A 27,075-nucleotide genomic window follows, 5' to 3' on the forward strand; every position below is an offset into this window, starting at 1 on the left:
AATATCCAACAAGCTCAAAGAAAAATACCATCAAGTCTTGCACACAAGTATTTATTCAGATACCCAAAGAATTGGGGAAATATTTAGATGGACACGCCACAGGTGGACGGTGCAGTGCCCCCAAAAAGTCCCCCCGTCGTAGTAGTCATCCCAACCCCATCGTGTCTTGTGTATCCATGGAAACCCTTCTTGTAGTCCCCTCATTGGTCGTCTAACTATCACCTCTACCACAAGACGACATCACCTCTTGCCTAGATACTGACCTGTGTGTGTGTGTGTGTGTGTGTGTGTGTGTGTGTGTGTGTGTGTGTGTGTGTGTGTGTGTGTGTGTGTGTGTGTGTGTGTGTGTGTGTGTGTGTGTGTGTGTGTGTGTGTGTGTGTGTGTGTGTGTGTGTGTGTGTGTGTGTGTGTGTGTAAGATGCTCCTTCTCTGTAAGATAACCTCCAGCCCTGCTATTGGCTGTTGGACAGAGCGAATCCTTTGAGACGGAGGAAACATCCTCAATCTGCAGGACAGAACATGAGCAGTTGGATAAATCCCAGTTATTAAAAAAGAAAAGATTATTATTTATTTATCACCATATTAAGGGCAAACACTCTACTGTCTTAACTTTGCAGCGTATCCTCATGACTCTGGGGAGTGGATCGATAGTCTTAATTCTTTTCAAAATGAAAGATAAATTATTAATTAATGTCAGATTATATAAGAGATCCTGGTCCTGGGCCTCCACTGTGCAGGTGACATCCTTATGTCATCAAAATAAAAACAGACATATCATTTTACAGTATTGAACAGTCGAGCTGCAGTGGTCGACCGTCTGCTCTCTTCATGGATCCTTTGTCTCGCTCCCCACCGGACTCACGCGTCCACGGTGTTGCCCGGGAGTCCGGCGGCCGGCGGGCTGCCCACGGAGCACGGCAGCAGGGACACCTGAGTGTGGGCCGACGCGCTGTTGCTGATGGAGCCGTGAAGCTGCCGGGGCCGACTGGGCAGGCGCCGGGCGAGCCGCCACCTCCTCCACCTCCTCTGGATCTCGTGCTGCACCTGCGAGGTCACACAGGTCACAGGTTCTTATTCAAAAGAAACTCCCACATTTGGCGTAGGACCTCCTAAGGTCTCACCTCTCCGTTCATGAAGCAGTAAAGCACGGCGACGACGAAACCCTGAGAGAGGACGAGGGCGAGAAAGACGCAGTCAGTGAGTGTAGATGTGTCCATCACTGTTCTGAGCTCACCGCATGTTTCAGCTGACGTACCTGCGTGGACGACAGAGCCAACTCTGCAAACGTCCAGATCTTGAAGACCAGGCTGCTGACTTCAACAGGTAAGAACACAAACAGGATGTAATGTAGGCCGAACAGAGCCACCAGGAAAAACGTGGATTTGATCAACCTCCTGGTGGAAGGGAAGAATATGTCAGGTGATACCCGATGTGCCAAAGCATGTCTTTCTCCATCTAAATCGAAACGATTGCCATGGAAACCACTTAAAATTGAGCTTCAAATATCAAGAAGTTTCTTCCCCCGGGGAAAAATCAAGGGCCTTTTCCTCCAACATTCAGATTTTTACGAACAGAAACAACCACTGAACTCAACGTTACACACCAGACAGTGTGACGCAGCGACCACTCACTTGTACTGGCTGAATTCATTCCTCTGCGCGTCGGGCATCCTCAGCTTGCTCACCAGAATCCTCAGAATTCCAAGGAAAAAGACCAGATTCATCTGAAATGATCAAAACCTGTGAGAACACAATTGTTGGGAAAAACTGTTTTGTCACAAAAAGGGGGGAACAAAAAAAATGCTTATTCACTTTTCTTGATTCCATGTTTGTTAGCTTAGCATAAAGACTGGGGACGGGGGCAAAGAGCTGGCCTGACTCTGCCTCGTTGCACAAGACATCTTTTTTTATTAATCTGCAAAACCAAAAAGTTATTAATGGTGGAGTTTTCTACATCACTTATTCTTTTTCTACTAGATGGAGTCACTTCCTGGTGTTTTGTCATCACTGAGAGGTTGCCAGGCAACCGGTAACCAGATGCTGATATTGACTAGAAAGTAAAAAGATGAATTTAGTACAAAATTAAAGTTAAAAAAATGTTTTTCTTACAGATATAGTCAGAAGAACCGGCACTCGCAGTATCCACCAAATCCATTCATGGCTCCTGGTTTCCCAACAGCTTTCGTAAAGAAATAAGAACCAAATGTAAAATCAGTCTTCACGATTCACATTATTAATATGAAGGAGTGAAATTGACTTACCCTTCGTCCTCATAAAAATACTTGGCACATCCCCAGGAGGCGATAACAACCACTGGTAAACCTGTGCGATTAAAAATGAATCTTTCAAATTAAATCCCCAAATTATTTGCTATATTCTGGTTTTAGTTTTTGCGTCCGTACCCCAGCTGAGCACGATGTACCAGACCAGGTGTTTCTTCAGGGAGAAGAAGGAGCGGATCACCAGGGTGAAGAGGAAGTGGCCCTCCACCAGCAGCCAGCTGTAGTTGGCCAGGATGGAGTAGTTGGAGAACATCAGCACCACCTTGCACGCCACCTGGTGGTCACCAACAGAACGACAGGACACACGAGGTGAGCTTGTTCTCCTCAGCACCACCTTCTGGGGAAAAAACACTACTGCGCCATTTTATTTGTTCTCTTTTAAACCCAATGATTTGACTGTTTGATTCTTTTGAAAAGTATATATATGAATGACGTTTAGCAAAGATTATTCTTGTTTTTTCCACAAGGAGTTGATGTGAAATGGTGTTCGCCGCCCATCTCCTCTCACCGGGTAGTAGTCACAGTGGTAGAGCTCCTCATTAGTAAACAGCAGAGAGTCTCTGATGAAGATGAAGACGGCTCTCAGGATGAAGGAGACGAACAGCTGGATATGGATGTAGTTCCTGGTGCAGTGCAGCTTCCTGAGGAAATGACAACATCACACACACATTACACATTATTATATACTTATTCAGTTTTCAGGTGCAGGTTCAAACATGACGCGGATGAAGGGCCAGTGTCTGATTGGATAATAATGAGAAGTTTCTTACGTAAACAGGCAGAATATGGTGATGGCGACGGTGAGAGAGACGAGGGAGAGAGTGTATCCAGCTGTGTACATGGTCTTCACGTAGGAGAAGTACAAATGGGAATCTGAGGCCTGAACAAATGAAAGAGAACAAGTGTCATTTGACAGTAAAGGGACAAAGGAACAGTTTAATTTTTACGTATAGTCGCCTGCCTATAGCTGCTGACACTTTATTTTCTGATTATATATAATATTGCAGCCAAGAATTTGGGAAATCATGCGATTGGGGTAGAGCGTGTTGCTGGGATGCATAGAAACACCATTTATAGTGATTTATAAGTCCTACAATTGTTTGTGCATCACTGGTTGTGTTTTATTCATCATAGTTGGGCAATATATATAAATATATATGTATTTCAAATCCCACCAACCTCTCCAAGGAAGTGCAGCGTCTCGTTGAAAGCGTAGCCGCACGCGTCCTCGTGTGGGACCAGCGGGTCCGTCCAGCCGCTGGCGGTGCAGTTGCGATGTACTGTCCCTGAGAAGCGGCGATAATCAATAGCCATAATCCACCATTCTCACCTCCCGGAAATAAATGATGTAGCACTTCACTGTGTTTGCCTCGGTGTCTCTGAGCACACATTCACTTTATGGCTGAATGTTTGGATGAAGATCCAGAGTGTGAGAAGCTGTCGCATGTCCTGAAAACAAACCAGTGTCCTGGGAGAATAATTAACTGGTGCGATGGTGTATACATAATGGGTGTCTGTGAGTGTGTGTCTGGGTGTGTGTGTGTGTCTGTGAGTGTGTGTGTCTGTGAGTGTGAGTGTGTGTGTGTGTGTGTGTGTGTGTGTGTGTGTGTGTCTCACACCGTCTGAATTGAAAAATTCGGGACATGGTTGAGAGACGGTTTCCCCAAGAGCCGCAGGAGGCCAGCAGTTCAGGTCGTCCCACATTCCCTTACAGTGAACGCTGATGTTGTTGTTTTCTGAAACAGAAATCACACGTTTTATTTTTGATTTTTGATTGTTTGGACATGAGGGAGACAAATTATGAAAAGTCACTCAAATATGCTTTCTTTTCCAAATTGCAGGATAAACTAAAACCATCACATCTGGAATATTCTGTCAGCATTTATGTTTCTGGCTGCGTTATGTCAAACGGCCACTAGATGTCACTGAAACACTGCATCACAGTTCTGCAGATTTATATCAACTTCATTCACATATTTCATTACATTTTTTTCTCAATGTAACTTTTCATACAGCAGTAAAAAAAACAAAACAATGAATCACATTTTTTTATTCACAAGTGTGACATATGAAGTTTTAAAAACGAACCCGTTGCTTTGTGTGAATCATAAAGTCGAACATCTGTCACACACTTCTCTTCTTCTTTCACAAGATCAACGTGAGGATGACAAGCTGATGAGGATTTAACCTTAAAAAAAAAAAAAAAGACTAAATGATTCTTATTCTTATTTAACATTTACCTGACCCGTGGGTGTGTGTTCTCACCTGCGGCAGCAGCAACACTCCTACGAGTCCAACTCTCTTCATCGTGTTGACCAGGTTCCTCTCCTCTCCATCAACTGGGACTCACGCGGTCCAGACCTCGAGCTGCTCGTCCGACCTGATCCGATTGACGACGCAGCATCCTGCCGCGCCGTGTGATAACTGCATTGTATTCCGCGGGACAATCGGATTAACTTCTTTCATCAGGTTAACATGAGCATGAGTTAAAGGGGAGCGTCCTGTCGTCTGTTTCAAAATAAAACCTGCGCTCGGGAAATGAAACGTGCATCGGTGTGAAAAGTGTCGCTTAGCAACAGACGTGTAGTGTATTAAAAACTTTAATTCATGTATTCTGCTTATAATATGTGTGTAACAATACAGACCAGTGTTTTTGATACTACAAGCTTTTATTTTGAAAGTAAAACAGCAAGATTCTGTTTCTATTTTGGCACCATTGTCGCAGTTTGATAGAAACCCACTGACAACCAATCGGATTCGCCCACAGGCCTCTTTGTCCCGCCCCCCCATCACCTCTCAGAGCGTCACCATGGCAACGACAGTGTTTGACAAGCGGAACCTTTCCCAGCAACAACAAGAGACGGAGGCTAAAAGCGTCTGCGACGACAGATGAATGGCTGAAACACACAAGTGGCCGGTGGGTAATTTAATATAATATCATATAATATAATAATATAATAAAATAATGTAATATATCCACGGTCACTTTATTCACTGAGGAAGCAGACTATCATGCAACGTGCCTGCAAGCAAGCAAGCAAGCAAGCAAGCGCGCACACACACACACACACACACACACACACACACACACACACACACAAACACACCCCTTGAAGTTTTCTGTGAATTCTACCCGGCAACAGCAGTGAACTTCATTCTGATTGGTTTCTGAAGCTCTTCCAAGCCTCCCGCGATTGCCGCTTTGATCTCGCGCAGTGTGACGTCATGGGCGCACCTGAACGACATGGCGCTCGTTGATGACGACAAGTGAGGAAGTCCTCCAGGAGCGTCTCTCAGAAGACTGAGAGCTGAAGTTCCACAAGCCAACTCCAGGTAGACCATGTCGTCAGGTCTTTGTCAAACGTGGTGATTCAATGTAATGAAACGACCACCCTGGATGAGTTGACCCCTTGTGTCCTCGCCTCCGGCCGGTTCCCTCATGAGGAGCCGGAGCTGCTGACCTTCCTTTTCTACATTCGAACCAGGATGGCGGTGGCCCCCTCTGCCCCGCAGGTACGGACCTCCGAGCCCCTGAGGAGGGGGACGCCTCTGCCCCTGAGCCAGCTGGTGGAGGAGGAGGGGGGCAGGAGGAGAGCCAGCATCCCCGACCATCTCCTGGACTCCAGTGAGGAGAAGAGAGCATCCACACTGTTTTCACTACAACTCACGTTAAACCTTGCGCTCACTTGCATCGCTGCTCAGTGCCACCTCTCTTCATCTGTATCAAATACAACATGAGTATTACAGATATTCTAAATGTTTCATACAGATCATTTGATCTCAGTATTTGTTCTTTGTTGTTGTTGTCGTTGTTGTCGTCGACCTGAACAGAAATCTACGCCAAACTAAAGAGCAACAGTCTGATCGAAGCGGAGCCTCCGGAGCTGCACTTCAGCGGCTTTGAGCTGGGGAAGGATTCCCTCAAGACTCTGGTGAGGATTATTAGTCATTTTAATTTCTCCTTCACAGAGAACATTATTAGTATTCACTGTTTTTTAAATGAATACTATTGTGCCAGCAAGCTTTGCCTGTCATTCTTAAGGAAGGATATTCATTTCACTTTAGTGTGAAAGTCTTCGGACCTTCATTGTGTTCAACAAAATGTGTAAATCACTGAGAGAAATATGTAAAAATTAATAAAGACCAGTTCAATAAGGAAAAAGAACAAGTTTGTATTTAGAAAGTAATGGTAATAATCCTTTCCCATCGTAAACTCCTTGTTTGAATGGGAACTGATTTTGCTCTCGAGACGTTTTTCTGATGATTGGGGTGAAATGAGATATCCTCTTCTCTTCCGCTCTCTCTCAGAAACTAATCAACATCTCGTCTGAAGTTGTGAATATTCATATCATCCCCACTCAGACTAAGCACTTCCAAACAACTTACACCAAAAAGGTATTTTTTATTCGAGTTGCTGACCTGAATTCTCAGGATTGTTGTTGTTGTTGTTTGTGACGATTCAACACGAGTTTCTCCTCACTTGTGCTTTTACTTCCCTCTGAAGTATCGACTGATCCCCGGCCTCGCCTACACGCTGCAGCTCAGCTTCTGTCCCGACGAGTGGCGCTACTTCTACGACTGCGTCCGGGTTCACTGCAAGGTGGACACCACTTTGATACGAAACTGCGCGAGCACCAACGACGAAAGCTAGACTGGGTCTCATCTCTGTGCTTCTTTCCCTCCTTCCACGTCTTCTCTCTCTCGTGTGATCTCTCCACCTTGTTCGTTCAACCCGCCTGCACGTTTCCAAGGGGGAGGAGAACCTGTTAATTCCAGTTCATGCCTACCCTGTCATCGATGACCTGCACATCCCTCCTCGTATCGACCTGTCCTTCGTGCCACTTGGACAAAGGTGTGTGTGTGTGTGTGTGTGTGTGTGTGTGTGTGTGTGTGTGTGTGTGTGTGTGTGTGTGTGTGTGTGTGTGTGTGTGTGTGTGTGTGTGTGTGTGTGTGTGTGTGTGTGTGTGTGTGTGTGTGTGTGTGTGTGTGTGTGTGTGTGTGTTGAGATCCACAGCGGACTGTTTCCGACCCCCTTCTCTGCCCGAGGGCTTTCCTGTCTCTTTGTATCCTTCCGTACAACCAACCATGCATCCGTTCGCCCGTCGGTGTCTCATCTTTTTTTATTTCTCTCTCCAATGTGTCTGTAGTGTTCGCCACGTGATTCCTCTGAGATGCAGCTGTCCCATCGACTTTGAGTTCCAGGTGTATGTCGTTCAGGCCCACGAGGCCTTCTCCATCCATCCTCTCACAGGTCGGGACGAGTGAAATCACAACGGTCTTTTTCTTCATTGCAGTAGTTTGTGGCTGATCAGCAGTTCCGCGATCACACGTCGGCATCCTGCATTTCAGGATTTACCTTCAAAAAGTCGTTATTCCGTTGATAGCACTATTCTTCGGCCTCCGGGGTGAGAGCGCATCGCTCTCCGGAGAAGCAGGTGAGCTGTGTTTTCTCAAAACCCGGCGCAGCGATGTGTTGTGTATGAGACGAGTCACTGCCGAGCGTGAAGGATGCCTCCACTTTCCCCTCCGCCGACATGAAGGTCTGGGAAGCATCATAACACGCGGCGGAAATTGGTTTTGAATTACTGCCGCAGTAAACAAACCTGCGATGGGGAGAAGAGATACAAATGAGCTTCTGCTTTTAGAAACCATTTTTAAAAAATCTTCTCTACATACACATGGCAGCTCAATTATTCATAACTCTCATCATCTCCGTCAGATGAGTTGTGTTCATTCCAATTGATTTTAACTTGGTTATCACTTCTACTCATAACAGTGTCTCTTTGTAGGACATTAAGATTAAATCAAATACATATGTTTATTCAAACAGCTCCTATTGTGCCTCTGAGTCTTAAACAATAAGAAGGTTACAGTAAATGCAGTAAATGCATTTTTAAATATTTTCTAATATAATAAAACACTCCCACTTCTTCCACTTCGAGTGACAGAAGCTGGACACTTGTTTATATCTATTTAAATCATTTATCCATTAATGTTAGTTAGCTTTTTCATCTTCTTATCCAAATTCCTTTGGCTGACGATTTTGAAATTTGTCGTCAATTTCTTCCAGCGAGCCATTTCAACTGTGTTTCCTGTTCCATGTCGCAGGTGTGATTCCGGCCAACGGGGAGGTGAAGCTCACGGTGACCTTCAGTCCCCTCCAGTATGAGACCTGTCAGGTCACCATGCAACTGGTCGTCTCGCAGTTCAACACCAAACCGTACCTCTGCACCGTCACGGGGAGCTCCGCCCCTCACCCAGCCCTCAGGTGATCAGAGCAGCAATATACATATATATATATATGTATATTCCTGAGTCGAATAATGAAGTCAGTTCTTCCCCTTCTCCTCTGCTGTTCAATAATTCCAGCTCTCAGGTTGTTTTTATTTGGGGCTAAAACATTCGGAGTCAGTGGAAAAATTGCCCCGTGTCCTGATTCGAAGTTCCCTTTTGATCTTTTTTGTACATTTTTTTCTCTCCAGCTGGTATAAAACTCGCTGCTTAATTCTGTTCCCATGAGAAAGACGGTGCTATCCATCACACAGCAGTAGCTCCCTCCACTCCACCGTCTCGCCGCTATCTCCACCAGAAGTTAATAATTCATGAAAATAGCTCGGTGGCTGGTGCGCTGATATCAAGATGGATATGCCACCCGATGGATATTTAGCATATAAAACATTCTCCCTCTGTTTGTTGTTCCCCGCAGTGAAACCAAATAAAAGATGAGCTTTGCAAGGGAAGGATTAAGGAATAGACGCTGCAGCCGATGTTTTTACAGCTTGAACCACAACCTGAAACTTATCTGGCATTTATAGAGGCTATTTTAAATAATATTCAACTATTTATCCAGGAGCATTCGCTAACTATCATCACACTTTAAGCTTTATTCATATTGCCACTTACTTTTATTTTGAAATTAGTGTCAAACCTTTTGCGTTGCTTTCTAATGAGCACAACTCTGTCACAATTTAAGCAGGTTTTACTCCATAATAGCTACTTTTACTTATGTATTTCTATTATTCGTGTATTTCGCTTCACGACAGCCATCTGGACACAAAGTTGGGTCATGGAGATGCGGCGCAGGCCGAACGCAAATGGCCGTCGCCGGCCACCCAGGTTCTTCCTCGAAGTAAAACCAGACACAGGCCAATCAAGGAGGCTGACAAATCAAAGGTGGTGTATTGTTTCTGTGTCGACAAGAAAAATATAAAGGTCTTTATTTGAGTACAATGTAAGATGTACTTATTTACAGAGGAGTAGGCAAAATAAAACCGATATTTCAACTTCATTCTTAAAAATGGAAGAAAAGATCTTACTGTGATTTATTCTTGAAACGCAAAAGAAAACTAAATCTTCCTCATTTTTTCAGCTCAATACTCTTCTGCACGCATGAGTCTGTTCCCTAAAAGAATACATCTTCATTTTTGATCAAGGAATGAGGAAGAAGACACCTCATTCTATTTAACCTCAACTTTTATTAATCATAAGCGGTCTTTTAAACTTTGTAAACTGAGTTTCAACTGTTCATTCTAAACACTTTCTGCCAGCGGTGTGATTTTTCTCCTTCATTTTCTCGTTTGTCATTTCTTTATCTTCCTCCAGACACTGAGGGATCAGTCTGGACCGAAGCCGCTGGACGTCTCCACCCCTGCGGGGGTTGCAAAGATGCTGATCAAAGACACAACTAAACTCAGCTCTAAAGCCCTGAAGGAAGGTAGATGCGACCCACTGCTCGTTCTTTTTTTAGTGCCATGTCGTCAAACTTGATGCTGTATGTTAAAAAATAAACAATCGTCTCCTTTGGCATAAGATGTTGCCATGAAGTAAACTGCAAGGCAGATTGCACGTTTCTCATGTCTGTTATTTGGCCTCACGTCAGCCTTGTCCTGTGGCGGCATGGTCCTTCTGCAAAGCAAGCAGATGAAGGAGGCTCTCTTCATGAAGAAGGCTCAACAAAACGTGAACGACGAGCAAGCAAACCACCTCAGCTGGTACGAGACTCTCAAAATAGGACGTTTGGATAATTGCAACTCACAAGATGAAGATTGAAATGTGAAGGAGATCTGGGGATTTAATTAATCAGCAATAAGGGGAGATATGCAGAAGTAATACAGAAAACTACTTTGTCCGGTTTCTGGATTGAAGCAAAGAGGAAATTGGCCGGTTTAATTTGTCACGAATGTTGAGTAACTCATATACACGGTACATTTCCTTCATCCAGGCAAGTTCATCTGGGTAAGGACCCCGTGTCGGGGCAAACCAAGAGGCAGATGCTGGAGGAGAGAGAGATCGCGCTGCATGAATACATGGTGAGATTTAGTGTGGACACGGAGGAACAGACTGTCCACCGGTGTTTTTTATTGCAGATCGGTGCTCATCACTTGGATAAGGGGATCTTACATTTGTTTACTGTCGGAGCCGCGCTGCGTTTCTCCATTTGGAATAAATCACTCTGCGTCCGTGACGGCGATGGAGACTCGGGGCCAAAGTCGCATCAGTTTTGAGAGATGAGCCTGAGCCGACTCAGAAAAATGTTATTTGAACAGTAGACGGAACTCTCACAGACACTTCACAGCACTTCCTCCCACAGCTCCTCTCCACCGACACTGTTTATAATGCACACACACACACACACACACACACACACACACACACACACACACACAGTTTACAACCTCAACCACCACACTTTATTTTATGGCAGCTCTGTTGTTTTTATGATAGAAGAGATACCATCCTCTTCCACAGCTCGTCTTTGGAATTTTTTGACATGAACCTACTTCCTCTATTTTTTATTGTCAGAGTGAAAAGGTTTTCAAATGATTAGTAGTATAACACGTATCCCATCAAATATTTTCTCTTCCTCCTCAGCCAAAGAATTTCAAGTTGTCCTAAATATAGAAGATAGATCAGATATAATAATACATTTTTCTTCCAGTTGGCCTTGCTCCATCTGTTTCCATGTGTATTCTATATGAAAACAGTCCATTTATGTAATGTACAGTATGTGTGCTGCTGACCGGTCGTGTTGCAGGTGAAACGAGGAGATGTGAGTCAAGAGGAAGAGTTTCCCGCTGGACGACCTAAACTCTCCTCCTCGTGTGTGCTGCTTGAAGCTGGACAGGTCATTCTCTAATTTACTACGTTTGACGTCCATGCACAATTTTCCACATCTCACCCAGTTCTGTGTCCTCCTGCAGGCCCCGGAGGGAGCCCCGTCCTTCCAGCTGTACTCCAGTTTCCAGTGGGAGCTGAAACAAAGAGCCCTGCGACTCTTCCAGCAGGCAGCACGCAAGGTACAGGACACACCGCCGAGTGCTGAGCGACATGTACCATCGCACACACATGCCTGAGCATTTGCTCCGCTTCTGAGATGCACGCACACTTTCCCCTCTTCCCCTCGGGCGGCGGCTCGAGTCCCCGTGGCCCCGTCCCGTAAGTTCAGCCATGTGCACAGTCCTCACACCTACTGTACAATATTCTTTAAAGTCCAGTCGATTTTTCTTCCGGGGGTGCGGTGCATTCCAGTAAAAGCAAGAGTATTCTCACGTGGCCTCTTTAAGCAACAGGAGGAACATGCCTCTCGTTTCCTCGTGGAAACTGTTAGTATTAGTGCGATGGCTGGACACTGAGTTGAGCTAAGAGGTTGTTATTCATGTGCCGTCAGGACTTCTGACGCTCGTGTTATAATAATAATATGCGAGTAACAAGTTGAATGTGTGTCTCTGTCTTGTTATGTGAGTTTTTGATTTATAGAAAACCCTAAAAGGTTGATTGATTGATTGATTGATAACCCTCTGGTTCATATGCTTATTAATGTTGCCGCAGGTCGTGATCCGATGTCGCATGAAGCGCAGACTGGCGTGTTGGAAGAAGCTGGCGGACGGCGCGAGGAACATGCCCCCGGCACACACAGGTTATATAATAAATAATCTCATTATGCCATATAGGTAAAGTACGCTTCATTGACTTTATTACCAGAGGTAAAATTTTAAATGAAATCCCTTCAGGTTGTTATGAGGATCTTGGAACACGTACACATTTTTCTAATCATGGTCGCATTTTTGAAAATTGCTGTTTGCTTCAGACGGCGAGGAGACGACGTGTGATGAGGAGATCTCGCCCGACAAAGTCCTTCCATTTTCTTTTCCCGTCTTCCCCGAGGAAGATGATCCACTGCTGGTGAGTTTGTCACATACTGAGTGTGTCGTATCAGAAAACTGTTTCCTTAATGGGAGCTAATATATAAAAAATGAGAAACCACTGAAGAGTGAGTGCCGGCTATTGTCCAGCACAAGAAAAAAATACAAATCTTCATTCATTATTTCCCCTGAAAGACGTCCTTGATCTAACTGCGGAGTCACAGAGGAAGCTCGGTTCCCCTGCACTTAGATTAAATCTCGCTATTCCCCGATGGCCTGCGGAGAGAAGGCCTCGCCGCTCAGACCGAGCAAATAACACCATTTGTCTCCTTGATGCTTCCAGGCTCACAGTGATTTGGTGGCTGCGCCCGCGGCTCCTGGCGACGTGACTGTGACAACACGTATTCCTCTCTTCAAGCTCCAAGTAGGTTTTCAAATGCAGCACCTGCTCATCTGAACACCACGCGTACAAATCAACAGTTCTCTCATCCGTCTGATCTGCTCTGATCATATTATTTGTGGATATCCTGTCACTCAAGGTTCCTCAGCACTATAAGCTCATGGGCTACCGGCCCGTCTCCACCTGGGAGGCGTTTAACTCGTATATCCCCACAACTCTGGCCAGGCCACTTCGCACCGGAGCTCCGGTGACTACACATCCTCTGCACTCAAACATATTCAAACTTATTCTGTCACGTGTTTATTTCATCTCCTCTTCACATTCTCAGGTGGGGTTTGGAGCGGCGGAGGCCAAAGCAGAGGAGGAGGAGGAAGCAGTGGAGGCTGCACGTCTCAGCTTCACCGCACCTGGAGATCTGCTCAGACCTTTTCCTGCAAACCCTCTCCGGATCTTTGTAAGGTTTTTGCCAAGGGTGGTGGTGGAGGTGGAGGTGGAGGTGGAGGCGGCTGACCTCCACCTCCACCAGGGCAGGGATTAGCACAGCTGACTCCAGTTGTTTCCCCTTACATGGTACACGATGTGTTTCCCAGTGACATGTGTTTACCTTGTGATGTAGAACCCAGCTCCAGGCCTGCAGACCTACAAACCGACCCCTAAATACCTGGAGAGCGATCTGGAGTTCCACCTCTGCCCGCTGCCCAGGTGACACGATTTCAACCGCAGCGTCGATGTCCGTCTACTGTATTCACTTCTGTCGAGCGGCAAAACTCAACGCGCGCTTTGTGTCTGCAGGTACCGAGTCGCCGGGAGCAACTCGTGTGCCTCCGCGACTCAGAGGAAGTTTCTGGATCGCAAGGTGGATGGAGAGACCTCTTGGAAAGCTTCCATTTGTACCTGTCAGGCACTTGAAGCCAGTTTGAACCTTTTTTTCTTTGTTTTACAGGAAGTGATAAAAGGGGTTATGACATGGAAGAATTTCGATTCCATCGCCTTGAACTGCGTCTCCAAGCAACCGGCTCTCACCAGTGGCTGTGCCCCGCGCAGGTAGGTCACGACTGAAAATGGCTTTGCTTGGATCGATAAAGCGATAGCTGCGTTCCAGCATGAGCCCCCGCGGCCTTTTAACCTACCTTCCCTCTCCTATTGGTAATTAATAACACTGAGAGCCGCCGCCCACAAGTCAAGAGGGAGGGTGTATTCACCCGGAGGTTCCCACGTTGACACCACCCTCATGTGCATCTAGTCCCTGAGCATCCACATCTGGAGCCATGTGCCATCAAACTGCACAGTGCGTGTTTACACCAAGTGTTTACAGAGCGGGAAGTGGCTGTTGTTCACCGCCTCGCTCCATGTTTGTCGAATCGTGGAGGAATTTGTACGTACGACCCTCTGGTTGCAAAAGAGCTGCTCCAGATAGACTTTTTACTAAATGTATCAGTCCATGAACTGACGAGATGGGAATGTGACAACCTCTCCTGATGTGGTCTGTCACTTCTCTTCCCAGACACATTCCGTCAATCAATTATCAACCTTGACAATAGATATTGGGTCTTTGGGGAGTGAAATATACATTTTTTCAACATTAGGAAGGTTTGCGAGACACAGAAGAATGTCTTAATATTTATCCAGGACACAGGATGAGTATTTTCATTTTTTATTATTATTTTTTGGGCCATTTTTCTATCTTTTTATTTTGAAGTGAAGTTGGAAGGTAAATGCAGTAAACTGGTGGACAGTCCAACCTCTCGGCATTTACAAAATAAACGTGTATGAGGCTCGTCGGCTTCCAGCACCTGCCAGGCTGCAGGATGTCAAAAAGTCTTCATTGAGTTGTACGTTACAATTGAATTAGTGGTTTTATCATTTAAAAAAATCAGGTAAAGGATTAATAACGATGGAAGAATGCTGCGGTTCCGCTCTTGCATTGTGAAAGTGTAATTTCCTCAAATTAATCTTCAGTGTTCAGATGAGATTTTCTCCCTCAGGTTTGTCAAAACCTCGGATTTCATCAACCAGACAAAAAAGATCATTTTACGCTTGATTGCGATGCAAATCACATTTCTGTAATTTTGTGTTGATGATATTTCTGCACGGATCTAACTTGGTTCCACTAAGTTACTAAAAAGGTGATGTTATTCTCAATATCAATTCAAAGTTTTAAGAAGAATACCCCAACAAATATACAATTCGTTTTGAAAATAAAGAAATTTAATCTTTTCGTTGAACTTAAATTTAATTTAAAGTTTTGACTTCTTCGGCGGCTGAACTCACTTGTGAGGTGATGGAAAGTTTGTCCGGACAAAGTGAAGCAGTTTAAATACTGATACAGACATTTTCTTGTGACTTGACTTGTGTTGTGAACATTGATGGTGGTTTCATCTGGATGGCGAATCCTTCTTTCACCTTTCTCAGAGTCTACGTCACATTGAGGCAAAGAGCCACACACACACACACACACACACACACACACACACACACACACACACACACACACACGCTGCCTTCACTTACATTGTGAAACTATGATTTATTCAGTCTTTATTCTAAATGGACAGTGAATAAATTATGATATTTTGATGTAGTGTATTAGCGAACTACAGCACCGGGCCGACGTCTTCCACTTCGTACTTTACGCTTCCCTGTCACAATGCATGCGAGTCAGGTGTGCAGAGCCCTGACCCCTTCCAGAGCATAATCTCATGTATATTGTATTTTATTTTGCATGATTGAAGTTCTTGTTTAAGTAACAAAGTAGAATAAACCCTCATAAGTCTCGTCCAAGTTCTTTTGGCAGCCAGCGTTCACATTGTGCTCGTGACCGCTTACTTCACGACAACTCTGTCGCCTCCCTCCTGTCGACTTCGCCTTCCATCTCTTACACCATCAGGTGCCTGGCGAAGCACATTTCAAATATTCTCTTTATTCCCCGTCAGCGCTGATCTGCAGCAGAGCCGTTGTCTTTCCATGCCAGAGATGCCTTTTCCTCCAGCCTCCCCGCTCGGTCTCATTAATTTTCCATCGTCGCCTCGCCGCGTACCTCCGCAGTGTCCCTGGTTATCTCACAAACACGAGCAATAGGATTTATGTCTGGTGGCCCTGATAGCAGATGAGGAGAACGAGAGTTGTTTTCCTTCTGCAGGTTGTGTGAATGATTAAAAGGTTCATTGTACCTCAACTTGAATGGCACTCAAACGAGTGCTCACCTCCGCCAAAACCCCGTTTCTCGCCATGTTTAATAAAGAAACTAAAAATCCATCTCTCCTCCAAGTTTCGTGGAAATCTGGTCCGGAGTTTTTGCTTAATCCTGCTGAAAAACCAACCAACCAACCGGCCGATTACCTACCAGGTGCAAATCAATAGTTTGAAGCTAGTGAGTAGTTACTAAGGTCTTTATTTACAGAGAGCATGTGTAGCCTCGTCCATGTCAGAGCACCTTCATGTGCACATTATGATTGTGTGTCTGCGTAACCACGTAACCGGCCGTTACACCGTTCAGGATGACATCACCGCTCAGAGGAGCAAACCTGTGGCTCCTCAGTGTCAAGTTGATTTGAAGTGGTATCACTTTGCACTCTGGAGTATTTTTTTATTATCATTCCTGTTTTAAACAACCCGCCGTCGTCCTTTCATCTAAGTAAGACGGAGCACATGTCCGACCATTATCTCGATTTTATCTTGTGTGGTTTGGCTCTTCACAGTAAAAAGTGTGTGTGTGTGTGTGTGTGTGTGTGTTGTGTGTGTGTGTGTGTGTGTGTGTGTGCGTGTGTGTGCGTGTGCGTGTGCGTGTGTCCTATAGGTCTGTGGACTACAGCCCAGATATACTTCCACTCTCAGCGCCTCCTCCTCTCACGAGGCTTCCCGATGACCTGACACCGCTAATGGACAAAGCGTAAGCACACGGCGCACTATTGATCGTCAAGTTTGTGAAGTGCAGCTCTGCAGCTCACGTCATCCGTGTGTTTGATCCGTGTGCAGGTGTCCGGACGCCGGAGTCCAGCTGACACCAGAGATGATCCGAGCTGAGTTTCTCTCCGGAGAAGCCCTGGTCGCCACTAGCAACCTGGCCGGGGGAGCGACAGCCAGGTGAGTCCACGGGCACGATGACGTGGTGCGTTGCTAAGACGAAGATTATTCATACGTTCACAATGAAGTGGAGATACCAGAGATGATCTGTCCCTGTTCAACCTACACACACACTCTCATTGCACACGGTGGGCAATAAACAACAGTTTTAAGAGGGAAGTCATCATCAAACCAAATATAAAGACTATATAACGAAAACTCCTCATGCCGGTTTGAATTGTTTTATTGCAAATGGGTCAAATATTAAAGGAAAACCTTGAGGTATCATAGTTTTCACTGAGGCCAACTAGTAACTGACTTTTCATACTAAAGGTAAAAAATTATTTCAATTCCCTTTTTTAGGTCTTAGTATTTCTATTTAACCCTTATTGGAAAATAACTCCTTTTTAAAATGATGACATGGTGATAGATGAATTCAGCCTCTCTTTGCACGGCTGAATGTGAACCTGCTCTGTCCAAGGCACCGGGCGGAGCTTCAGACGGAGGCGACCCACAGGTGTGAGTTCAACCAGATGGGACGGAGAGTGACGACCAGGCTGCAGCAACTCGGCATCACCGAGGACGCTTCTCGTTCACCAGGAGGAGGCGGCGGCGGCGGCGGCGGCGAGGAGGCAAAACACCACAAACACACTCCCAAAAACTGCACACAGCCGCACGTGCAACTCGAGTAAATACAATGTCGCGGGACTACAAGTACACACCACACCTATATGAGACTCTATGTCGTCCGCCTGCCACCTCTGCGTAACAGAAGCCGGTTTCTTTCTCGCCCACCTTCCACGCTCCCACTCAGAATTCCCAGCGTGCTCTGACAAAAGCCTGGAAATTCGTTCCGCCTCCGCCCACTCGGATCCATACATGAGCGCAGCTACTGTAAAATCCCACCAGCAGCTTCACTCTGCAGACGACTGCATCGAATAAACACGCTCAATCAGCATTAATCTGTGTCGTGTTGCGTATGACGGTGACACTATTGATGCAGCAGCAGTGAGCATCAGCTCTTGATGTTGGTCAGAGGAGCATCCATCTCATGGGGTTTCGTATTCATGCGGTTGTGAAAAGCTCAGAATTCTCTTTTCAGGAAGAGCCAAGCTCATGTGTCTGCTCCCGCCCCTAGAGGGCGCTCCGACTCTGTGGGTTTGTACAATTAGAGCAGCTTTCCACATGTATTTCTCCTTCACACTTTCATAAAGAGTGTGTGTGTGTGTGTGTGTGTGTACTTTAGAGGAATACAGTGAAAGGACAGAGCCCTTTATTTACAGTTTTTTTTAGAAATGGGTTTGCGCCCTCACAGGAAGCCTATAGCCAAACTGCGTCGCTGTCAGAATCCACCGAGGGCGGATCTTAAAGGACAGTGCACTTGTTTTCCGCTGCAGCTTGAATCCCATTGAGAAATGTATTCAATTATTTACACTCATATAACTCTATATCTGTGTATTTTTTCCCCTCCTGCGTCCAGGTTGAGACGTGATACGGTGCTTATGCTTCACGGGAGGCAACGCTACAGCCACATGTTTAATTGAAGCCACAGCAGTGATATACATTCAATAAGTCATAGACAGTTTAATAATAGAAACGGAGACAGAAAGAGAGGAAATGAAGACGGCACGGGATCATTTATGCACCTTTAAACAGTCCGCATCTGTTTTATACGTAACTTCCTCTATAAATGCGTCATCTGCCGTGGTTTATTGTGCTTTGCAGGAAACTTTGACCGAATACTGCGAATACAGGATCTACTCTGGTCAAACTCACAAATCATCCAGCTCAATTTGTGCGGCAGAAAGACAATGACCTCGCGCATGTTTCCTCGAAAAAGAGGAGGGAGTCTGAGGCTTCATCGGCTGCTGTTTACAACTCCTGCAGCAAACAGGCGTGACTTCAGCTCTCCGTCCATCTCCCCCTCCCTCCGTCCCCGGCTCACAGTTACCGCTCTCTCCTCGCTTTTAACTTCACACATTTCACTGAATTACTCCCCCAACACTTCCTGGGTGAGAAACTGTGTCACATTTTTTTTTCATCCTTCCCCCCCCCCGGGTTGGTTTGGACTCAGAGAAACGTCCCTTCAGAGACGCCACATCGTCCCTGGAACCCTTTTGACCGGCGACCTAGCGTGCTAAGATAGTTTAATCAAAAATACTTTTGAATTGAAATGACCTAATGTTTTTACTCTAAGACAGAACAGAGGGTGTAGGTGTTCACAACGTGGAGGAGGGTCCGGTCACTGTTCATGACGCAGTGGAAACCAATGAATCTCAACTACTTCTCCGCCGTCCACTCCGACTCTGCTGTGAATTACGGCCTCTCCCTGAACTCTGCTGAGGGTCATGCAAACGCTGAGCCTGCTGCACGTCTCGTCCGCGGTGATGGAGCGGCAGTGGCAATGTGCCCTGAACCTTCTTACCGGAGCGATTGAAAGAACGATCTGAATTAGGCGATGATGCCGTGCGTCTTCTTTTTCTTCCATTTAAAAGTGGAAGCCACAACGCCATACTTTGGGAATGAGTCTTCCACTGAACGCACCATAAGTTGATCTACTATACAGATTTTAATATCAATATTATTGGTAGTTAGATGGAGCGACGCGTACATTTAGTTCTTATGAATGTGGAACCATCAGTGTGCCCAGATTTGATTTTGACGAATTTTCAGGGTTTCGGATCAAAAGTAAATTAAAAAAAAAAAGGAAAACCAAATTATTATTTTTTTCTTTTGAGCCTTTGATGGTTGAATGCTTCATTTATCCATCAGCCTTTATTTCTTTCATCTTACAGTTGTCAAATAACTTTTTTTAAAAATAATTTCCAAGAAAAGCTCTCGCAACCATGTGAGCGGGAATCCGCACCATACCTGAGACACCGAGCGCTGTTTGATTTAATTTGCACACGTCTTGTGGTGTGAAAATGTCAAAGTTGTCATCGCCATCGCCTGCAGCATTTCTCTTTTCTCTTTTTTCATAAACATGCAGAAATTGAGTCACCTCTGAGCGAGCTTTATGGAGGTGGAGGAGCACTTAAGCTCAAGTTATTATGAAAATATGAATGATGTTATTCTCTTGTGGCCTTATTTACATCTTTTAAATGTCATTTACTTTTTCTCTTCCTTATCGCACCAGCCGTTAATGTGCCTCTTTTTAAGTCCTACATACGCACGTAAATTCTGCTTTTCAGTAAATGACTCTGCCTTTGATTTAACTGCACTTAATAACCTTTTATCGGTGACACACTGTTTGCAGTGTTAATACGTTGTATTCTGAAATGTCAGTGTTCGGCAGCTCGAGTCATGTCAGCGCCTGCGATGCCGTCAGTCTCCGTCAGCTTTACGGAATTAGCACTTCTCTTCGTTAGCTTCTCCTCCGTCAGATGGGTGAAAGCCACAAAATGATTTCCAGAGTAATCGCGGGGAGAAAAGGGATGCTTGAAGAGTTGCGATGACTTCTGAGATGGCTGAATAACTGATAAGTGTCGGACTGATGAGCTCAAACGTCTCGCGGTGCATTTTGCACATTAACAAATCTCCATCTCTCTCGTTGAATTAGTATAAATAGAACTGAAGCTGTGCAATAAGTCACATGACACAAGTGCTGATGAATAAATGAGTGTGTTAGAGATGGTGACCTGTCGAGACGCGGCAGGGTTCACTCGGAGTTCACCTTTCTGTCGAATCCCACCTTTACCTCGACTCTTTGAACGGCCTGGAACTCGACCCCCGGAGATTACAAATCACGTCTGAAAGCCTCCGCAGAGGCGGACGTCGCCGCGCCCAACCACTCCAGCACTTTGAGGAAAAAGGGGCTATATTGAATCTGGCAACTCTTAAGAGCAATCTTCTAACAAGGACACGGGTTTGTTTGTTTGTGTGTGTGTCTGTTCTCCAGCCGGCCGGAGTGCTCTGAAATTCCAGTCCACCTCTTCCCTCACCGGTGAGGCCTGAGACACATCTTTCTGAATTACTTTTTGCCGCTGCGGATTGGAAATATGATTCATATGGAAACCTTGCACATGCATTTCTGAAAGACGGGACGAAGCAAGCATTCCGAATTTGGTGGACTTGTCAGTTTGATAGGCACCGAATGAGGCCGGCTACACGAGGAAGCGTGTTTTCATTTCACATGGTGAGGGCTGTGCACTGTGGCATTAAATAGGCCAGCGAGACAAAACAGGGAGCAAATAAATCCCCCTGACATTTCTCTGGACGGAAATATGAATGTTTGTTTATGATCGGGGAAAAACAAACCAAAGGAGAGGCCTTAGTTTCACATGTCCAACGTTAGAAATTAAGTCAAATGAAGTGATTGTGATTCAGAAGCTTGAAAGATGGAGACGAGGAAGAAACACAGCGGCACATATCACACGCAAAAATAATTCTACCATAGAATACTATGCACTATTTATAGGAAAGATTACGTTAACATACAATGAAATTGACGTAAAATGTGTTAAAAATTGGGACGCACCGGTACCAATAACAGTATCGGTTATCTGGTCCGATACTGTGCTCATGTACTTGTACTCATAAAACTACTCCGATGCTACAGTGCCAGATACCACTTAATATTGGTACTCGTTATGTGCAAGTATCTAAATGTAAGTAGGTGTACGTATTATCGATACATCCCAAGTGAAAGTAGTGTAATTGTGGTATCTGCTTATCATTTAAAGTGTCGAAGTGTCAGCGATCGTCAATAGACAGTCACTGCATCGTTCCCTTGTGTAACACACCAATATAAAACTGCACGGAATTTTTTCCTGAAGCGTATGAAATGAAAGCCGGTCAAACGTCGGTCGACGGGAGCGAGATTTGTCCAGTTGCAATTAAAGCAGTTGAAATGTCAAGCACCTCATTATTATATCAGTATAATAACTGTACTTATTAAAATTACTGTGTTTTTTTTTTTGACACAATGTCATTGTCAAGTTTCTGACAGCTTGAATGCGTTTTCTTTCTAATTCGGGTCATTAGAACCTTGAACCTGCAATTTCCTTTCAGGAAAACTGCACCGCCGTCGGGGTTAATCCGTTCAAAAGGCCGCGAGCGTCGGGGAAAGGAAACGCTGCTCTTCTTCTTGGCGTGGACGCGCCATCCTTTAGGCGCCATTATATGGCGGATGTAGGATAATTACAAAGCCTTATTGCTCTTAACAGTGGTGGAGTTCTTTCAATTAAAGCCGCCAAGTCACTGAAGTCACTAACGCGATAACACCCCAACGTGTCGCCGCCAGGAAAGTGGCTCCAGTGAAAAAGCCCCGAGCGGAGCGTTGCTCTCAACAAGTTGCCAATGCATGAGACGAATCAGAAATGTGGATACTAGCTGCTTGTTGTTTATCACTAATTAGCTTCTGAAGAAAGCTTTCCAGGCTCCAAGCTATCCATCCAATTACTGAGCGAGAAAAGCCCTTTGTAGCAGCGGTTTACAATACTGTAACACATCGTCCTAAAATAATCTTTCCTCGTGTGATTCCATTACATGCAAGTCAGGTCCTTGAAGATTTGTGTTGCTTTCAAGGGAAAACCCGGTCAGGACGGGGAAAAAATGAAAGGAATCCCGGGTGGTTTTATGATCAAAACATTAAATTGTTTTTCCAGTTTCATATTTAGTTGCAGAAACAGCCAAATTAGAAAAAACCAACGTGTAAGTTGCAGCTCATCACTTTCCAATTAGAGACTATCCACCATCCACCTCTGTTTATCCTGCCAGGTCGTCTCAACGCTCAGTGTGCAGACTTCTTACTGCCACACAGACGCCGCCGGATCCGAGGAATCCTTTAAACCGCGCTTCAGAGTTCAGAATGTTGAGGGAAGAATTTCTATTTCGCTGTTCCACATTTCAGTCCGCCTTAAGAAGCCGTTCTGCGTGATGCAGATGTTTTTTGTCTTTTTGTCTTTTTTCCAACTTGGCAGGGTTTTCTGGTTTTGCAGCATCACTCGTGTAAAGCTGGCAGAGGAATGTGAGCAGTTAAGTTGAAAGTCAGACCGTCAGGAGAGAGTGTGAATGTTTCTGCAGGGAAAAATATAATTTGTGTTTGCTGCCAGATGTTGCCGCTTCCAGCTGCTGTTGACAAGATTGATTAAGCTTCATAACACGAGCAGATGAATCTCCATCGCATATTGACAGGTTGACATTCTGCTGTTTTAATAATAGACACAGTTTCTAGTTACCGAACTCTAAACCATATTGGATATTATATAAAGCAAGACTTTTGATTTGAAGAAGTTGGAATTGAACGTGGGGAGACGCTGAACAAAGGTGTGAAAAAAGTTTCCAAGATAGGCAAAGTCATGACATTGAATCCAAAGGGACTGTTTGCGCTCCACTGAGTGACATTCCAGTTATTTATATATCACAAATCATAAAGTTGACTCAGAGAACCTGTCTTTATAAACCCTCTTGCTGCTCTTACCGTCCGAGTGCCGCTAAACCCGTCGGAGCGATGCTGGAATAGCTGGAACGCCGGTCGTTTGATTACATCCTTGCATATACACTTGTACAAACAATTCTGCCAGTCGATGAAATACTATTAAATCCATCTATGAAAAAAACGAAACGCCTCACACATTAGTTATTAGCCATTGGTTAACTGTTGGGCCAACGTGACTTCTGTTACGGCTTTATAGCTTCTAGTTCTTGTGTAGAAGAGGAGATGAAGTCATATATTTTTTGTCATATCACCCTCACTGACAGACATCCACCAATCATTTTATGCATCAACCGCTCCCACTGCTAATTTGAAATATGTGGCACGCTCCACTTCACATGCACAGTGCAGAAATGCACAGAATGTGAATGAAACATTACGCACTTTACTATACTTTTTATTTGTGTAATATAATGCTAATATATAGCAATTTTATTATCCCCCCCCAAAAAAAATTTAATTAAATAAATTTAATGCACCAGCTACTGATCGTCATCATCTCACAAGGTCAAACCTCTTCGCAGTGATGACTGACATCGCAAATTATGTGAAAAATAATCTCTCGTCAGCTCAGCCTGCTAATTATTTGCCTTTTTTCCCCCCCTGGTCTGGCGTCATTCCTCTTTTCCATCTGACTGAGAGGAAGTTCAGTTTTGAACTCTCTCTCTCTCTCTCTCTCTCTCTCTCTCTCTCTCTCTCTCCAGAAAGAGTTCTCCTTTGTTCCAGACTAATATTCCTGTAATCAATTGCGCAGCCAAGCAGGTTCATTAATAGATTTTCAACAGTAGTTGCAAAATGTTCCGTGAGTCCAAACTGTTGATAACTCCCGTCTTTGTTATTGTTCCTTTGTCTGTATCATCTGACTGAGAGGAGCTTGAACCCGGTGTCGCCGATGGGAAGCGAACATGGTGAGAAATACTTTAATTTGAGCTCCAGCAGCGTGCGGCTGTCAAACTGTGGCTCCCGCACGGCTCGAGTAGAAACGCACCACTGTTTTATTCTTTCAGGGAAAACGGAGGGTCGTCTTAATCGCAGTGGAAGATACATTTAAAGTGGTGTTTGTGTGTTTGTGTGTGTGTGTGTGTGTGTGTGTGTGTGTGTGTGTGCGCGTGTGTGCGTGTGTGTGTGTGCGTGTGTGTGTGTGTGTGTACATTTATGGCATTAGCAGACTTGGTTCTTATTTCCCAGGATGACACTGTGCAAGAGTTCTGTCTCTTTTTAAATTCACACACAGAAGCTCACAACAATTGAAGATCTGTACTTTAAAAAGGAAATATGTCAATAAAAATATGGGGATAGAAATGTGGATTACTCAGACTATAGTTTAATAAATATCTTCAGTATTCCTGCCCTCGTGGTGTTATGGGTGATGGAAGGACGGAATGACAGGTCGCCCCGGGGCCGATCGTCCCTCTGCTGATTCTATCACGAGGGGCAAATATTCCTGTGCATGATCACTGTGCGATATCGACAGGCTTCCAGGCCCCGACTCATTTCATTCTAATTATTCCCGCCTGCGCGGTCACAGCAGGCAAACACCTGCACCACCTAGGAGCCGCTGAATCTGTGCAGAAATACCTGCGCTGCCCATTTCCTGTCATCTGCAGTAAGAATAGAATCAAACCTCGGTAATCACCAATATGTTGAAACTTTTATCAAGTCATTAGATGAGATTTAAAGGACAATGTTGACTCTGTCCGCCTGTGATTCTGCAGGCAAATTTGTCAAAATCTTCACAAAATAATCCCCACAATCCTCGCAACCGATGGTGGAACAGGACACTGAGGCGTAGGAGCTGTATGCTTTCATGATCTAAAGCCTTCTGCTTTAGTTGTTTAGTCAGGTAAAAGATGTATAATCCTTCAGGATGAGGCTGTCAACTGACATAACCTGCAAATGCTGCATTTGACAATAAGCCCTCGCACTGGAGACAATCACCAGTTCAGCAGTAGCTGCTGTAGCTCCGGCTTTCTTTCGAAGAGACCGCTGTCCGTAATGATTCCCCTCGAAGAGGAGGCTCCACATTCTGACCGTGTCGGTACAAAAGTAGTATTGAGTTTGCGTCAACATCACAGAATCGCAGCACGAACCGGACCCGCCTACATTTAAGTAAACTTAAGACAAACTAAAGTTGTGGTCTGAGCGCAGCTGTTGCATGTGGTCTTTTGTATATTTACATATTGTTATTACCTTGTAAAACTAACTGCTACGATTTACTCCCGTCTTCGCTGCTCGCGTCATGGTGACATCTTGGGCCGTGATGATTGTCACACTTCTACTTGCGAATGCTGCTAATTGGCATCCGGTGCCATGTGACACACCTGCTGCGTTCAGCGTGCACATTTCTTGTTGTTATTCCTGCTTTGTTCCCTCCCCGCTGTGCATTAAATCCCACTGTGCTCTCAGCGCTTTTCTGATGTATTAAAAGATACGGAGGGAGGGGCGGTGGCGGTGTTGCTCGCCAGCTCCGCCTCCGTGGCCTCGGGCGGACGTCGCCCGGCTACGAACTGCAACTCGATTTAACCCCGGCACTCGTATATTTCACTATCGTCCATCTGTGGAGTCGGGCGTTGACGGGCAGGACGCTCAGTCTTGTGAAGCCGCACACCTAATGGTACATTTCACCGGGGGGGGCGCACAAACATCAGGGGCGACCTCGGGCGAGAGAGGAAGTGGTCAGCGAGGTCACGGGGAAGGTCAGAAAAACAAACAAACAAACAAACAGGGAAGTAAAGGACAATTACAGGGAAGTAAGGCGTCATCCATTGATGGAGGCAGCAGCGGCGTGACAGACACTTTTTAAATATGTGGAATGCTTTCAATTAAAGCTAGCTTTGGAGCTAGAGCAAAGTGGGATTTGTGTGTGTGTGCGTGTGCGTGTGCGTGTGCGCGTGTGTGTGTGTGTGTGTGTGTGTGTGTGTGTGTGTGTGTGTGTGTGTGTGTGTGTGTGTGTGTGTGTGTGTGTGTGTGTGTGTGTGTGTGTGTGTGTGGATTAAAGCCCATGGCACAGTTTTAATCTCAGATACAGATTATGACTGTGGTTTTTCTACGAAAGGCTTCACAGAAGTCAGCATCAGCGGTAGCAGGAGTCTGCTGCAGTCGGGATTTGACACGCTTACCTTTAATTTGGGGCCAGTTGTTGTTGTTTTGGGGTTTTTTTTAACATGCAACAATGCAGATTCTTTCTGTACCTGATTTCTCCAAAGAATAAAATCCCTCCTGCTTGTTTTCACTTCACCCAACACCCACAGCAGCTGTGACGAGATGAGAGATCATCACTTAACCCTTATTAACACCTTCTTGTCAACACGTTGTTGCTGAAGCCTCAGGGAGGGAAAGTTCACACGCTCCCTTGCTCTTATGACGCATGTTTGGTTGAGGGCCAGTCTCGCTTTCATTGTTGTACACATCTCCATTTGTTGGGACGCCTCTCCTCGACGTCAGGCAAGTCAACAGTCGTGGTTAAAGCCAGAGAGAGTCTTATTCCCTCCCCTCATCTCCCGTGCCACTCCGGGGACCCCGACCTGCAATTGTCCTGTCACAGACCCACTCCCTGAACCCTCCTCCCTGGAGTCACGGTCGATTTCCTGAGCGCTCTCAGAGATTTGCTGGTTGGATGGAAGAGTACTCGACAGACCCTCGGTGCAGGCTGACCTCCTGGCTGCTGTTGCATGTGGAAGAAGCTTAGCTAATGGTCTGTTTGCTGAGCCAAAGCTTGGCTCAAGATGTGTGGTGACTCCCTTACCTACTGTAT

General features: G+C 45.3%; 2 protein-coding genes across 4 annotated transcripts; one reads left to right on the top strand and one right to left on the bottom strand.

Moving 5' to 3' along the window:
• Positions 1-33: 33 nt before the first annotated feature.
• On the bottom strand, positions 34-4,947 carry LOC118309551 (secretin receptor). Its single transcript, XM_035631812.2, has 13 exons — positions 4,547-4,947; positions 4,370-4,469; positions 3,901-4,017; positions 3,461-3,567; positions 3,052-3,161; positions 2,790-2,922; positions 2,402-2,555; positions 2,261-2,321; positions 2,109-2,178; positions 1,632-1,723; positions 1,256-1,394; positions 1,122-1,163; positions 34-1,044 (listed from the first exon to the last, which is right to left on the bottom strand). The coding sequence occupies exons 1-13, from the start codon at positions 4,586-4,588 to the stop codon at positions 859-861; spliced, it is 1,353 nt and encodes a 450-aa protein (XP_035487705.2). The 5' UTR covers positions 4,589-4,947; the 3' UTR covers positions 34-858.
• A 146-nt stretch (positions 4,948-5,093) lies between these two features.
• cfap221 (cilia and flagella associated protein 221) lies at positions 5,094-17,843 on the top strand. Of its 3 annotated transcripts, none has more exons than XM_047327742.1 (25): positions 5,094-5,198; positions 5,456-5,614; positions 5,717-5,906; positions 6,113-6,213; positions 6,590-6,676; positions 6,786-6,881; positions 7,033-7,133; positions 7,429-7,532; positions 8,390-8,549; positions 9,325-9,454; positions 9,884-9,995; positions 10,161-10,272; positions 10,503-10,590; positions 11,316-11,405; positions 11,482-11,577; positions 12,110-12,197; positions 12,369-12,463; positions 12,767-12,847; positions 12,963-13,277; positions 13,440-13,525; positions 13,616-13,679; positions 13,767-13,867; positions 16,620-16,712; positions 16,799-16,906; positions 17,367-17,843. In XM_047327742.1, the coding sequence occupies exons 3-25, from the start codon at positions 5,768-5,770 to the stop codon at positions 17,575-17,577; spliced, it is 2,658 nt and encodes an 885-aa protein (XP_047183698.1). In that variant the 5' UTR covers positions 5,094-5,198; positions 5,456-5,614; positions 5,717-5,767; the 3' UTR covers positions 17,578-17,843. The 3 variants fall into 3 exon arrangements, with proteins under 3 accessions (XP_047183698.1, XP_047183719.1, XP_047183750.1); XM_047327763.1 differs by having other exon boundaries at positions 5,767-5,906; XM_047327794.1 differs by having other exon boundaries at positions 5,096-5,198; positions 5,456-5,906; positions 12,963-13,070; positions 13,152-13,277.
• The last annotated feature ends 9,232 nt before the right edge of the window (positions 17,844-27,075 follow it).

Source organism: Scophthalmus maximus, chromosome 1, assembly GCF_022379125.1.
Source record: "Scophthalmus maximus strain ysfricsl-2021 chromosome 1, ASM2237912v1, whole genome shotgun sequence".
NCBI lineage: Eukaryota > Metazoa > Chordata > Actinopteri > Pleuronectiformes > Scophthalmidae > Scophthalmus > Scophthalmus maximus.

What these genes read in the sequence shown, in the direction of transcription:
- LOC118309551 (XM_035631812.2), bottom strand. Translation starts at nt 4,588, where the DNA reads ATGAAGAGAGTTGGACTCGTAGGAGTGTTGCTGCTGCCGCAG. An exon ending in CGCTGCACTTCCTTGGAGAG is followed by an intron (nt 3,162 to 3,460) that starts GTTGGTGGGATT and finishes TCATTTGTTCAG; the next exon opens with GCCTCAGATTCCCATTTGTA. An exon ending in TGGCTCTGTCGTCCACGCAG is followed by an intron (nt 1,164 to 1,255) that starts GTACGTCAGCTG and finishes GTCCTCTCTCAG; the next exon opens with GGTTTCGTCGTCGCCGTGCT.
- cfap221 (XM_047327742.1), top strand. Translation starts at nt 5,768, where the DNA reads ATGGCGGTGGCCCCCTCTGCCCCGCAGGTACGGACCTCCGAGCCCCTG. An exon ending in CTCCATCCATCCTCTCACAG is followed by an intron (nt 7,533 to 8,389) that starts GTCGGGACGAGT and finishes TCCATGTCGCAG; the next exon opens with GTGTGATTCCGGCCAACGGG. An exon ending in GGAAGTTTCTGGATCGCAAG is followed by an intron (nt 13,680 to 13,766) that starts GTGGATGGAGAG and finishes TTTGTTTTACAG; the next exon opens with GAAGTGATAAAAGGGGTTAT.